The following is a 15226-nucleotide window of genomic DNA, read 5'->3' on the forward strand; positions in this document are numbered from 1 at the left end:
CCCTCTTTGCCTGTTTATGTGGGCCTTTGCAGTCATGTTGTCTATTCTGACTAACACACAACTGTTGAATATCATGTCTCGGAATGCCAGTAATGTCAGAGGAATGACCTGCAGCTCTAACCAATTGATGCTATGTATCAATTCTGTTGTGAACCAACATCCCTGGGCTGCTCTGCATAGACAATGGGCCCCCCAGCTGGTCTTGCTGGCGTCAGTTGTGATGATGACTTGAGGTGGATCGAGGAATTCCCTTCCTTGATGAATACAGGCATCTATCAACCACCACAGGAGCAACTTTAGAATCTGCTGTGGAACAGATAGTGTTATGTTGATCTTCTTAGCTATCGGGTTCCTGAATTTGAGAAGGAACCACTGAAGGGCCCTCAAGTGAAATCTGGCCCAAGGTATGGAGTCCAGAGTGGCCACCATTAAGCTGAGGAGTTATGCTAAGGAGAGTAGCTTGGCCTCCTGAACCCAAAGTACCTCTGCTACTTCCTTTTTTATAATTTGCACCAGTTCTTCTGGCAAGTAGAGTCTGTCCCTGCAGGTATCTATTAGTACTCCTAGGTGCAAAATTTTGTAGGATGGCACCAACTGGCTCTTTTCTTTGTTCATGAGGAACCCATGCTGTTCTAGGGTGTGTAGAGCTAGCCGGAGGTCTCTTGATGCTGATAGCATGGACGGTGATCTTAGAAGTAGATCGTCCAAAAAAATAGAAAATGCGTACACCCTGGAGCTGATCAGGAGTGCGATCAGAGGTGCCAGCACCTTGGTAAATATCCTTTGGGCTGAGGACAGACTTAATGGAAGTGCCTTGTACTAATAATGTACCCCACAGTACTTGAAGCATAGTAGGCGCCACTGTCGGGATGTATTGGGATATGCAAGTATGCCTCCTTTAGATCTATGGAAGCAATAGGTCTAGGTGTTGCAAGGCTTCCATTACGGACCGAAGAGACTCCATGCAAAACCTGCACTTTGGAACCCACTAGTTCAGAAACTTCAAATCCAGTACAGCCCTGAGTGATTTGTCCTTTTTGGGGACAGTGAATATGATTGAATAGATTCCCTGGCCCTGCTGATAGGGTGGGACCAGCTCTATTGCACTTATGTCCATCAGTTGTTGTATTGTGTTTAGTAAGCCTATGTGTTTGATACACCAGCGTGACCTTGGTGTGGGTATAAACCTGTTGGGAGGGGTGGTTGTCAGTTCTATAATGTATCCTGTTGCAATTGCACTTAGTACCCACTGATCTGGGGTAGTCTCCTGCCATTTGTGTAGGTAAGTTGACAGCCGACCTCCCAGACCCCCTAGACATAAGTCATTGTTGCTTCTGTGGTTTGGGTTGGTTTGAAAAGCCCTGTCTATTCTGATTGTAGGCTCTAGCCCCACGTTGCCTGTTCCATTGGGGGCATTGGTATCTAGAATCTCTGTCCCTCCCCTGAAAGGAATGTCGGAAAGACCGAAAGTGCTGATACTGAAATTGGAAGGTCCTCCTGGGCGGGGGACGTTCCTGCCAGCGTGGAGCTGGGGGTAAGGGCATAGCCTTACGTTTGTCCTTTGACTCCACCAGTACCTCCTTGAGAGCCTCTTCCCCAAAGAGCTTTATCCCATCATAGGGTACTGCAGCCAGATTTGTTCTAGATGCCACATTCACCGGCCAGTGCTTTAGCCACAAGTTATGCCGACCTACAACAGTAGCCACAGAAGCCCCAGGAGAAAACCTTATAGCATCTAAGGTTGCATCTGAGACAAATGCCTGAGCTTTTTGTATTTTAATAAGCTAATGTCCTGAGCTATATATGTCCCATGGAGGATCCTGAATCAGATCATCCAGCCACACCGCTGAGGCACAGGATAACATAGATGCAGCTGCTGAAGCCCTAATAGATAGGGATGATGCCTCATTTGCCCTTCTAAAGGAGGCTTCTATTTTTTAAAAAATCATTTTGATCTTCCTTTGATCCCTGGGTAGTAATGCCCCATTTAACAGGGCCACTATCAGGGCATCCGTAGGAGGAACCTTAAACATATCCATTGCCTCTTTCTGAAAAGAGTAATATTTATTAGCCATTACAGATTTTCAGTTAGATGTAGCCAGTAGCCATTCCTCCTTAACTGTGTTAGCGAACAGTTCGGGTAGAGGTAGAGCAAGTTCTCTGCTTTTCTGTTTGGGAAACACAAGTGTTCCCTTAGTGGGCGGGGTGGTGGTGGTACAGCCTCTGTAGGGGTTGATGGCTGAAGCCCCAAGATACTAACAGCCCTGGACACTAGGGGTGCAAAATCCTCCTGAGCAAATAAACGTTGGGACAATGTAGATGCCGGTTTTTCCTGGCCATCTGACCATTCCCCCTCCTCCTTGTCCACTGGTTCCCATCCTGGATCCCCAAGTGGTGTCTCCCCAGGAATACTAGGCAGATTAGGTGTTCCAGGTACAGCTTGTTGTATTACAGAGGTAGGTCTGAGTGCACTTGTATCAAGAGGCACAGGTAGGGAAGGCAATGGGGTACCAGGCATAGGACTGAGAGATTCTCCTCCAGACCCCTCAGATGAATGCACCTCCCCTTCCAAATTGGTTGTTTGAGGAGGTGGGTGAGACTGTCTAGAGCCACTGGTGTGCTTTCTCTTGCACTTTGCCTTTCTAGATGCATGTCCCTCCGATTCCATAGAGGAGGGGGGGAGGGAGAAGGTCCCTTGCCCCTCTTACCCCCACTTTTTGCCCTTTGCATGACTTCCTTTACGGATATTGCCAACGTGTCCTTATTCCAATTTTTGCCAAGTAGTTGGCATTTCCAGGAGAAGACTAACACTGGGCACAGTATGGGGGCTAATAGGAGGGGCATTCTGGCTAGCCGCGACAAGGAAGGATCTCACCAGTGTTGGATCTCACCTCCCTCCGATGCCCCGCTCTTGCTCCCTGGCAGTCCGTGGCTCTGAAGAGGTGCGGCCTTGAATTGCAGAGGCTCCCGACATTCCCGCCAAAACATCAGCGCCGATGTTTGCAGAGCCGCTGGTGCTCGCAGCAGCAATGGTGCGCATTTGCTACCTCAAGCTCAGCTGCGGTGGGAGCGAGACTGAAGCCTGGCCCATTCTGACCGGCTCCCTTTGTCCTTAAGCTCTAGTTGAGCTCTGAGTCATGTGGGATAGTCATGAAGGACCCGGTCCGGCGTCCTTCCCCGCATTCTGAGAGGGACCCGGTCCGGCATCCCCCTTATCCTTCTGGCCGTACAGCGTGGCTGTTAATGGCGGCGATGCGGGAGGTGGAGAGCCCGGGGTTCTAGTTAGCAGCAGGAAACCTGTTCTGTTCCCTCCCCTTGGCACTAGAATATGCCTAATAGCCTGGCGGCACTCCATAGACATAAAGAGAGGGGAAAGGGACTCAGGAGAAGTTTAAGAGGGTGTTGTTTTTTAAAGAGAGGATTATCAGCAGAGGCAAAGACGAAAGGGCAAGAGGCAAGAGTAAAGACTGAGATATATAAGAAGATAAAGCTAAATAAAGCAGGTAGTTACAGAGAGGATTCTATGGAGATCTGCCTAGGAGCGCAGCAAGACTAAAAGAACTGGGCAGGGTTATCCGTCCCGGGCTCTTAAGGCTAGCAACACTTTTTAATTAGTCCTGCCTGGGAGTACATGGGAAGGATAACCCAATCAGAGATGTCCTCTGCTCCAGGCAGCAGAGAATCACTGATTCATTTGCAAACTGAATTGCACCTTGAATAAAGTGGCTGATTCGATCATGAATCAAATCACCCCCAATTCATATGGATCAATTAGCTAGCAAATAGTTTAGCGGATGCCATTTTGTCTCCATGTTTTTCGATCACTGATTGGTCTCCTGGCACTGGCTTCCAATTGGCTTGAGATCTCCTTGCTTCTTGGTTGGCTAGTTGTTTTTCAAATCAAGTGCTGGAAGGAGCAAATGTGCCTCCACTGGCGGGGGGGGGGAGCAAAGAGAGGGGAGGCCGAAGAAAGGGGTTTCAAATGTATATAAGGGGCTGCTTGGAGGCAGAGAGGACAGAAGAACTCTAATAGAGACGGAGACTCAGAGGTGCTCTTAACCATGGACCTTAGGGATCTGGTCTACGGCCTCCTGCCTCCAGGGGCTGGGGGCTGGTGTGTGGTGCCCAGCCTGCCAGGCTCCTTCTGTACCTTTTTGAGATTCCCCCTTTTGATTGTTTGGGTGGGTGGTTGCCTAACTGGTGCCCACTTGCTCTCCCCCCCCAGCTGTCGAGTGCAATCTGGTCATCCAGAGCCTCATCTTATCACCTGGGCCATTACAGAGATGATCACTTTGGACGATCAGCCATTCCAGGTAGTGGAGAATGCCAGCTGCTCAGACTCCTTGCCCTGACTACCAAATCCCCTCACACACCATCTTCAGCCAGCAGGTGGTGCCCTCTCTGTATTGGGCATGCAGGGAGGGCGTGTCAGGGCTGCTGCGTGTGGCAGCACCTGACACTAGCATGCACTTCAGTACAGATGTGTGGAACAATCCAGTGGGAGGCACACTGCTTTCCTGTCCCTTTCAGCACACTGCTAGGGGCCGGAGAACAAGGGGACAGCTGATACTAGTGGTGTGCCAGTCCCTCCCACACAGTGGAGCACAGGTGGGCTGTGCTGCATGTGGAGATGCTTGACACTGAACACACAGCAGCTGAGCTGTTGACATCCATGAATTGCTAGGTGGAGGAATGGCTGACTGGGCAGCCAAACCTTCCCAGGTTGTTTGTGGTCACCCACAATGCTGCCAACATCACAAAGGCAGCTGAGCAGGGTCAATTTGTATCCATCTGTTGTATGGTGCACACTCTGAACCTGGTCGTGAGGGATGAGCTTGGCCTTCTGGGCCTGCAGCCAGACGAGACATCCCCACTGCAGGTGCTGGGCATTGCATTTCCAGCCACCTAGGAATTGTGCATATGCAGGTTTTAACCCTTTTATATCTGTGGATATTGAGGTCAGGTGCCTATTCTCTGCCCGCAGATATGTGGAACCGTGAATCGTGGTACTGCGATTAACAGGATCCACCTGTATTCCCAATTCTGGGCCTCACATTTTAAGGACATTGATAAACTAGAATGGGTTCAGAGGAGGGCAACCGGGATGGTGAGGAAACAAAGTCCTATGAGGAATGGTTGAAGAAGCTGTGTATGTTTAGCCCAGAGAAGACTAAGGGAAGAAATGAGAGCAGTCTCTAAATAGTTGAAGGGCTGTCATGTAGAAGAGGAAGTGGGCTTGGTCTCTGTTGCTTGAGAGGACAGGACTAGAACCAATGTTTTACATTTTCAAGGCAGTAGATTCAGGCTGGAACTGTGAGGGCTGTTTGAAGGTGGAACAGTCTGCCTTGTGCAGTGGTAGGCTCTTCTTCACTGGAGGTCTTCAAACAGAGGCTGGATAGTCATCTGTCATGGAGGCTATAGCAGTTTCCTGCACTGAGCAAGGGGCTAGACTAGAAGGCTTCCAAAGTCCCTTCCAGCTCTAACATTCTGATGGTGATGGTGATATGCTACATAGAACTAGCTCCTTATATGATTGTGGCTGCAGGAATTAATTTACAACTCACCACCATGGAGTAAGTGGCCATGTGTATTCATGCCTATGTTTCCATTTGATTCATGATGGCAAAGAAAAACAAACTCAGCAAGAACTGAAATACAAGTTCCTGAAGTGGTCCTTTGTACTGACCCAGAGAAGCAGTCCTCATTGCGGGCATCCTGGCAAAACTATGACAAATGCAATTTTGTTTCTCCTTGCCAACAAACAAGAAGTTAAGCCAGAAAATGAAACAAAGTAAAAATGTTACAATCTCTAAAAATGAGCTAGTCCAGAACTTCACATCCACTTTCCGCCCATTTAGAGTGGCTATTTTCCAGATCTCCTAGATTACTGGGAGAATGCTTGGGACATGCTTGAACAGCTGGAGACCTGTTACAGTTTTTCTCAAAATAGTGAGAAAGCTAGAAATGTGACACAAAGAAAACTGGCAGTTTAATCCTAACCTCTTTAGAGACACTTAACTGATTTAGTTACACTATGCAGCAATTCACCGGAGACCCCCAGAGCAAACACAAGCTGTGCCATCCCCAAAATAGAAACTGTGACAGATGACTTTGAAAGCACAGAAGCAGGAAGGAAGGAGAATGATGAGGAAGGGACTTGTAAATGAAAATGCGAGATGCCTGGTGGCAGCTCCATAGCTGAAATGCATCATTAGGACATAGAACTAGTTTAAGCAGGCTGTTCCATGAGATCCTGCAAAAACATGAGGAAGTCTACTTATTGCATTGTTGCATCCATTACTTTAAAATATATGAAGCAACAAGATGGGAAAGAGTGATGAAAAAAAAAGTATAGTTCTACAGACACACACACACCCCTTTTTGGCAAGGAAAAGGTCAGGTTGTGAACATACAGTGGAAGTTTTCAGGTGCCCATATATTACATAAGATTTACTGCTATTTCCTTTTCACTCCTCCTGCCTCTAGGATTCAATCATTTGAACAGCTGTAAAAATACGGAATAAAACAGCAGCCCTCCATATTGAGGAAGGAGCATGCTAGTCTTTGATTCAAGACTGACAAAGCCTATAAGAGAACAGGGAAATGTTCAAAGTTTGGTTTATACAGTACAGGACAAACTGAACAATGTAGTAAACAGTAATAAGACTCTATCTTCTTTCCAATCAGTGTGGTCAGTATATGTGTCATCTATGCAAATGGAAAATTTCTCAAGAGGCATCTGCTTTCTCTCCTCCTTTTTTGTATCCACTCACTTATTTTTCTATTGTATTGATTGCTTTCAGATTGCGGACTTGCAGGCAGGAAATTGCCTTTAAAAAAAAGGTATTATACAGCATCTAGGCATTCTAGGCACATTATAAATAAAATATAATGGTGATGATGCCTATAGCAGGCAAAACCAAACAATATCTGCATTACATAATGAAGATGGGCAGCCCAAACCTATTTAAGTGTACTTAAGTTGTGGTGATCTAAACAGATGATCAAGCAACATATGTACATGCTAGGTGAGTGGGGCAGAGTAATAGAGCGTTACCTTATACACCATGAAAACCCCGCCGTCCCACTTCAGTCTCATTTGTACTTTATCTAAGCAGTGTGGGAATCATGTCTGTGTGACTATTTCTCAAGTCACTCTGATAACATATGCAGAAAGCAATAATGTGGGTCAGGTAACTCACATGGTTACTTCCCACATCAATTACTTTACAATATTGATGGCTTCTTGCAATATTCAGGGCTATAGTACCTTGATACTATTGAATACAGCATCCCTGTAGAGAATTTTCTGCCTCCAGGTACATCATAGAGCAGTGATCAATGTGTTAATTATGCCCCATGTCTCCAGTAGTCACTAGCACGAAAACTCATGTTGTGATTACTTTGACTGACTGACACACACACACAGAGCACATAGCATCTTAATATTACAGCTGAAAGTCGAAAACTCACCATGGAGGTGCTATTTCCTCCCTAACAGAAATTCAAGAGTAACCTGTAGCTCAGTTTGCAATCAAATCTAGCACAAGTGTAAGGGTAAGAACAATTTCTTTATGCTGCTGCTGGAAATCCACTCTTCTATCCAAGGTGCAGCTGTCAATATATAACAGCCAATAGGATCACACTGTTATAGGATTTACTGCTTAATACAGTGCACTTATATCAGGCAAAGTTTGTTTTCCGTGATATGTCCAGTATGTAAGGTATTCAGTAGACAGGGAGATGTAGTTGTATACAATCCTTTGACAAAAATTGGAAGTAGTTTGTATTAGAAGTTTTGTTCTGATCTAAATAATAATAATCCCCCTTTTCTAGCCCAATAAAATACTGTTCCAACTTTCATTCTGCTTCAAAACCCCAGTTTTCTTCTAACAGAATGGAAGTGGAGACAGCCATATATTGGCAATCCCCAAATTACAAACACCAGACCTATGAACACCCATACTCACAAACAAAGCTCAATAATATATTACATAATATATTAGTCCCAACTTACAAATGGTAACTAGGGGTGTGCAAGCTGGCTTGGCTCAGAGGGTTCGGTGTCGAACCGGACTGGTCTGAGTTCGAACCAAACCGCTCCTGGTTTGAGCTGAGCCGGCTCAGAACTCTACTGGTAAAGGGGAATCCAGTGAGGTAACAAGGCTGGTGGGATTTGTAATTCCTCCACACATGGTGTCTCTGAGGTGCAATAAGCAATTCTGCCACATTCCCATATTTAATCCCTGGCATTTCCAGGTAAGACGGAAAGACTCATCTGAAACCCTGGAGAGCCACTGCGAGTCATGTAGACAATACTAAGCTTGATGGGGCTATGCTATGTCTGAATTGGTATAAGGCACAGTGGCAGCTCAAGTCCACTGCGTACCTGAGGCAGGATGCCAAATGCTCCCCCCCCTTTTAAAAGCAGGGTGGCAGAAGGGCATTTTGTCACCGTGTTGGTGCCCCAATAATCTGCTACATCAGGTGACTGCCTCAATTCACCTTATAGAAGGGCCGCCTCTGGTAGGGCAGCTTCCTATGTTCCTATTTGACAGAGGATATAAGGGCATTTATTTCACTCATTTTACATAGAAACAAATGTACAAGTACTGAAATGTTTTTTAAAACGCAAGATTACATTTTCAAATGTAAATGCAAATTAGTTTGCAGAATTGATTAGCAGGGGAGCAAAGCAGTGCTAGTTGCAAGCATTTAATGACAACTGTGGGTGCTTGGATCCAAGGATTCAAACAGATCCAAGATGACAGGTTCATTGTACTACGTCTTATTTTTAAATGCTGTCTTTGTTTACAACATGTGAGTTGGCTCCCTGTCTGAAGCTATCTAAAGCTATTTCTCTTCAGGTGTATTCTGCTACATTTTTACCCTCTACATCTGGCACACTGCGTTTAGAGAGAACCTAAACTTTTTCACACAATGCATAATTGTGGAATTCTCTGCCACAAGATGTGGTGACAGACAACATCCTGCATGGCTTTAAGATGGGTTTGGATAACTTCATGGAGGAGAGGTCTATCAATGGCTACCAGCTGCAGGGCTATAGGCCACCTCCAGCCTCAAATGCAGGATGCCTCTGAGTACCAGTTGCAGGGGAGTACAGGTGAAACTCGGAAAATTAGAATATCGTGCAAAAGTCCATTAATTTCAGTAATGCAAATTAAAAGGTGAAACTGATATATGAGACAGACGCATTACATGCAAAGCGAGATAAGTCAAGCCTTAATTTGTTATAATTGTGATGATCATGGCGTACAGCTCATGAAAACCCCAAATCCACAATCTCAGAAAATTAGAATATTACATGGAACCAAGAAGACAAGGATTGTAGAATAGAACAATATCGGACCTCTGAAAAGTATAAGCATGCATATGTATTCAGTACTTGGTTTGGGCCCCTTTTGCAGCAATTACTGCCTCAATGCGGCGTGGCATGGATGCTATCAGCCTGTGGCACTGATGAGGTGTTATGGAAGACCAGGATGCTTCATTAGCAGCCTTCAGCAATTCTGCATTGTTTGGTCTCATGTCTCTCATCCTTCTCTTGGCAATGCCCCATAGATTCTCTATGGGGTCAGGTCAGGCGAGTTTGCTGGCCAATCAAGCACAGTACACTGTATACTTTTCAGAGGTCCGATATTGTTCTATTCTTCAATCCTTGTCTTCTTTGTTCCATGTAATATTCTAATTTTCTGAGATTGTGGATTTGGGGTTTTCATGAGCTGTACGCCATGATCATCACAATTATAACAAATTAAGGCTTGACTTATCTCGCTTTGCATGTAATGCGTCTGTCTCATATATCAGTTTCACCTTTTAATTTGCATTACTGAAATTAATGGACTTTTGCACGATATTCTAATTTTCCGAGTTTCACCTGTAATAGCAGGAGAGAGGGCATACCCTCAACTCCAGCCTGTAGGTTTCCAGCGGCATCTGGTAGACCACTGTGCGAAACAGGATGCTAGACTAGATGGGCCTTGGGCCTGATCCAGCAGGGAAGTTCTTATGTTCTAATCAATGGATCTTGTATTGGGTGGCAAAGGGTGGGTGGGGGTGGATGTTCCCCCACCCACCCACCATTGCTGCTCTAGTTAAATTCATAGTGCTCCCCCAACTATGTGCCCACTTTAGTGCAAAAAGAAAATATCTAAGGATCCAATTATTGATCTCCTGCATCTAAGGAGCTATCTTGTCTTAGGAAATGGCTACTACTGTTTATAACTAAAGCAATGAAGCATTTGTTCATTGTATTAATTGTATTAATTAATATTAATTAATTGTATTAATTAATATGTATTAATGGTTCATTGTATTAATTTGTTCATTGTACTAATACTTGTATTCTCACAAGTATTAGTAACTATAAAGAGTTAATAAATATGGCATTGTGGGCAAAACGTAAACTCACGTCCAACTCAGGTTTAGGGTAGGGGTCACATTCAGAAGAGTAGATAGTACTGGGGCTGGCCAATATTCTGGCTCAGTATAAGGCAGCTTCATATGCAAATTTCATGGTTAGATTGTTTTCATACATCACTATGGATATACCATCTTTGCACTTCAGAAAGACTCTAGTTCATCAGCAAAAAAAAAATTAGGGAACTCAATTATCTAAAATTGCAAAGTAATTTGAGGGACTTGAGTTAACTACACTACTTTCACAACTTAAGACTTTTTAAAAAAGTTATTCTTGTGACTGCAATATTAATAACACTTTAAGCTGAATTCTCAAGCAAAAAAAGAGAAAGAAATGGCCTAACTGAAAACACCATTTGTTTTTTCACTTTGTTCTTCTCCCATTAATATTCACACATGAAAACTCACTTCCATTCCCTAAAACCACACAAATCAAACTCTTGTTATTGCTTATATAAGATGGACACTTGAGGGACATGAGTTGGAGAAAAGGAGACCCTGTTGGTATTTTTGTCCAGTAGTTGGACATATATCACAGAGCTTGCAGCAAATTAGCACAATAAATAAATAAATAAAAATACCAACCACACACACCAGGAATAAACAAGGCTCCAGAAATCTGATATATCCTAGTTGTGTAACAAGAGACCTAACCCCCCCACCCCTCACCTGTCTCAAGCTGCTGAGAATATATGTATGTGGTGGTAATTCTTTGCAGTGGAGCTGGCAGCAATTCAATATGGATAAGTAATTCTCATAGGCTGTGATTAACAGTGTGTGTGTGTGTTCCATTGAAATCATTACAGGCATGGAATGCTATCCACCAGTAACATCTCTTGCACAAATCCCTTGAAATTAGGGCTGTCACCCAATGAAAGAAAATGTAATTAATTGTAAGAGTATGGGTCCATTAAATTTGCATATGAATAAAACCACAGTTATAAAGAAAAAAGCATTCTTTGTTTTTAGGTGGTGATGTATAAACATGGCATAGTAAGCACCATCTTTGAAGAGGCATTCTCTTTAGTGCGAGTGAGAAGGGAAAAGTGAAGGAAGCAGCAAGGAAACTGAAATTAGAGGGGCCCCTCAAATGCCTCACTGTTTTCTTTAGTAACCGAGAAGGGGGAATGCCTCTGCTGAGAAGGCCATGTCACCCATGGCTTTGGTAAACAGTTCTATAAAAAAGAAGGTAACTTTTCTCTGTTAAAAAAGTGATGCCTGTTAAATGCATCTTTTTAGATAAGAGTCAAAAAATGTTTAGTAAATTAATCTAACAGATTAATCAAATGAAGATTGCAGCCCTACAGAAATGAATGAGGCTTGTGCAAGACCACAGTCACAGTTCTATTCTTTTCACTAGGCTTGCACAAGTTATGTTCCCAGCAGTCTTTTAAGGATTTAAAAACTAACTGACAATGAGGTGTTAGAGATATTTTCAATAAGCTATTTTAAAATGTTCATTAATTATCCCCTGCTAACTGGGCAAAGAGGCACCTTTTACCATGGCGATTCTCTTTATTTAGCAGGGGGAGAATAACTGGCCCTATCCACCCCCAGCACAGTATCTCCAGTGACTGTTGCTGGTGTCTATCTTGTGTTTTTTAGAATGTGAGCCCTTTGGGGACAGGGATCCATCTTATTTATGTATTATTTCTCTGTGTAAACTGCCCTGAGCCATTTTTGGAAGGGCGGTATAGAAATTGAATTAATAATAATAATAATAATAGTAGTAGTAGTAGTAGTAGTAGTAGTAGTAGTAGTAATGAAGAAGGGAGGAAATTTATGATGACAAACAAGCAAGACTCTCCTTTTGACTGCTTCTTTGATCATACAGATATGATCATTTCTATGAAGGACCTATGAAGTGGCTTTTGCCAATGTACCTACAGTGACATGGTGTGCGCTTAGCACATGCAGCATATCCATCTTCCAAAGCATTCCAGCTACTACTGCTACTACAAGTATTTATATACCCCCTTTCAACAAAAGTGCTCAAAGTGGTTTGCATAGAATGAATGAATGAATGAATGAATGAATGGTAGACACCAGCAACAACCACTGGAGAGGTGCTGTTCTGTGACTGGATAAGGGCAGTTGCTCTCCCCTATTAAACAGAAGAAAATCACCACTTTAAAGGTGCCTCTTTGCTCAGTTAGCAGGGTTTAGGGATATGCACAAACGGCTTGTGCAGCCACAGGCAGGAAAAAGGTTGGTTCCTTTTAAAAGCAGGTAAGCAGGACCTTACTTGCTCCTCTGCCACCCCACCGCTTTTCCGGGCACAGCACTCGCTCTTCAAAAGGCCACGAGCACTGCTCCCTGCAGCCTGCACGCAGCGTCAGAATACACATGGCTGCCACACATGTGCTGACGCCGTGCACAGGCTCCTGCATGTGTGCCAATGCCATGTGCAGGCTGCTGAGAAAAGCAACATAGCTGTGTGCAACCTTTTGAACAGTGAGCACCACGCCTGGAAAAGCGGTGGGGCAGCGAAGGAGCAGGTAAGGTCCTGCTTACCTGCTTTTTAAAGGAACTGCCCCCTGCCCCTCTGTACTGGTTTGAATGTCGGTGCCCAAATCAGTTTGGTGCTTCCTAAGGAGGTGTTGAACTGCGTCGGGCATATCCCTAGCAGCGGTTACAATACGATTAGAAAAATCACGAATGCATGAGCTTATGGAGCTGGCTTTTTAACATGTAAAATGCATTTTAAATATGCATAGATGAACTATTTTAAGTTATGCTCCTGTTTCACCCCTTTTATCCTTCATCTTTTCAGTTCTTTGCCACTGTCACAGTGCCTCCATGTGTTCACAAAATATGGAGGTGGGAGCCGGGCTGTGTCTTTTGACTTCACCCCAATGCCGTGCCTCTGATGACTTGCATGCGTATTTCATGCTACCCCCGCATGTGTTCAGTGAATGCATGAAGGCAACTTCTGAATGGGATTGTAGCATAGTGCTCCTCTTATATAGGTGCCTTCAGATATAGTGCTGAATTAGCAGATAGCAGGGGTGTGGCCAGAGGTGGAAGAGCCAGTCTTGCAGCAGGGAGCACGAATTGTCCCATTTGCTATGCGGGGTTTGCCTTGGTTTGCATTTGGATGGGTGACTACATGTGAGCACTATCTGCTCTACGACATTCCCCTGAGGGGATGGGGCCGTAGCTCAGTGGTGGAGCATCTACCTGCATGGAGAAGGCCACAGGTTCAATCCCTGGCATCTCCAGGTGGGGCTGGGAAAGACTCCTGCCTGAAACCTTGGACAGCCACTGCCAGTCAGTGTAGACAATGGTGAGCTAGATGGAAGAAGGGCCTGGCTCAGGATAAAGCTGCTTCCTGTGTTCCTAAGTGTGGCCCTGCTCTGCCCTCAATGTGTTAATTGAATGTGTGGAGACAAGACCTGAACAGGACTTGTACTATATCTTTGTGCAATCAGTGTCAATATTTTTCTATGAAAAAGTATTCCCTCATTTCTTCCTAACACCGTTTTCCAGCAAAAGAGTCGGGGTTTCCTTACAAAAGACTGCATGTAACAGTTTGGCTCTTACAGACACAGTTTTAAAAAGTGAGAATCCCTCCTCCCACCCAGCATCACTTACCTGGCAGAATATTAACTGGCTAATATAAACTGTATTAATCCATTTTGACTTCTGTTGCTAAAGGCAAAAATGATTTAGTTTCCAACTGTAGCTGCTGAATCAATAGCTGCTGACATTCAGGACTGTTATGTCCCCCCCACCCCCAGTTTTGCTGCCCTCTATAATCAGTCAATGTGATGTGACAACTCCATTCAGATTACTGTTTAAATAAATGTTTTAAATGACTAATGTTCTATCAAACACTAATGCAAGAGAACCAAGAAGAATAGCAAAATAAGCAGAGTAATCCTCAAGGCCCACAGAAATATACAAAGCATTTCAAAGTAGAACTATTAAAAACCGCAATATTTAATAATAAAAAAGAGAACAGATCTGTAACACTTTGCCTTACTTGTAGTTCCTTTCCCAGAACTTGACTGGTCTGGCGTATGATGTGAGGAAAATGACGCTCCCTAGGAATGGACTCAGTGGAGTAGAAAAAATTGCAGTGGCCAGAGTTTGAAAGAAGAGCATTGCAGAGTCTGAAAATTTCAAGTTAAGGTAACACAAATGAACTCACTCCAGTTTTATGTTGTCCTTTGGGCATATTCTGACCTATTTATTTTACTGACTTTCCCCCCAAAGAGGTAGAAGCAATGCAGTAACAGATAACTTGCTAAGGATCAAGAACTACAACTATTCACACTTAAAGAACACATATGTCATAGACCCAGTTCTCTCAAAAGAGGTAAATCTATGCCTGGATTGTACCACTTCAGACTGCAAGATGGAGGAAGCCATGACAGAATGCTCCTCCATCTGATAAATTCCCTCTACAAAGCAAACTAGATGTCAGGAACTGAGGGACAAGGATTCTATGCTATTTTCTATGTGCAGGCAATGGTTTTGTATGGAAGAGCATTCAACATGTGACTTGTCAGACTTATGATACAGCCCAGACACAGGTTATATCAACTCAGTAAAACTAGGCCTAAGTGAGGTTGAGTGACAGAGGGTGAAGCAGAATGTATTCTACTGCTTTCTTCATGTTAAGTGTTCTCCAATCCGATGCTTAGGAAATTCACCAGCTACACAACACCAATTCAATTTTCAGTTTTATCCATGTATTATGGTGACAGACCTCAGATTCATAAACACCAAGAGCAGGGGAGACTCAAACTTGAAACACACACTACAGGTGGCCCACATTATC

At 44.1% G+C, this 15226-nt stretch overlaps 1 protein-coding gene across 11 annotated transcripts in view; it reads right to left on the bottom strand.

Moving 5' to 3' along the window:
- Positions 1-15226, bottom strand: part of PCNX2 (pecanex 2) — a 248572-nt gene that overhangs the window by 63787 nt on the left and 169559 nt on the right. For all 11 annotated transcript variants that reach the window (XR_008316831.1, XM_053299148.1, XM_053299173.1 and 8 more), the window contains one exon: positions 14426-14554. Coding sequence is in view for 10 of the 11 variants with exons in the window: in XM_053299148.1 (XP_053155123.1) it covers positions 14426-14554 (129 nt within the window). In the remaining variant the exon portion in view is untranslated. The remainder of the gene's footprint in view (positions 1-14425; positions 14555-15226) is intronic.

This window comes from Hemicordylus capensis, chromosome 1 (genome assembly GCF_027244095.1).
Source record: "Hemicordylus capensis ecotype Gifberg chromosome 1, rHemCap1.1.pri, whole genome shotgun sequence".
Classification (NCBI taxonomy): Eukaryota; Metazoa; Chordata; class Lepidosauria; order Squamata; family Cordylidae; genus Hemicordylus; species Hemicordylus capensis.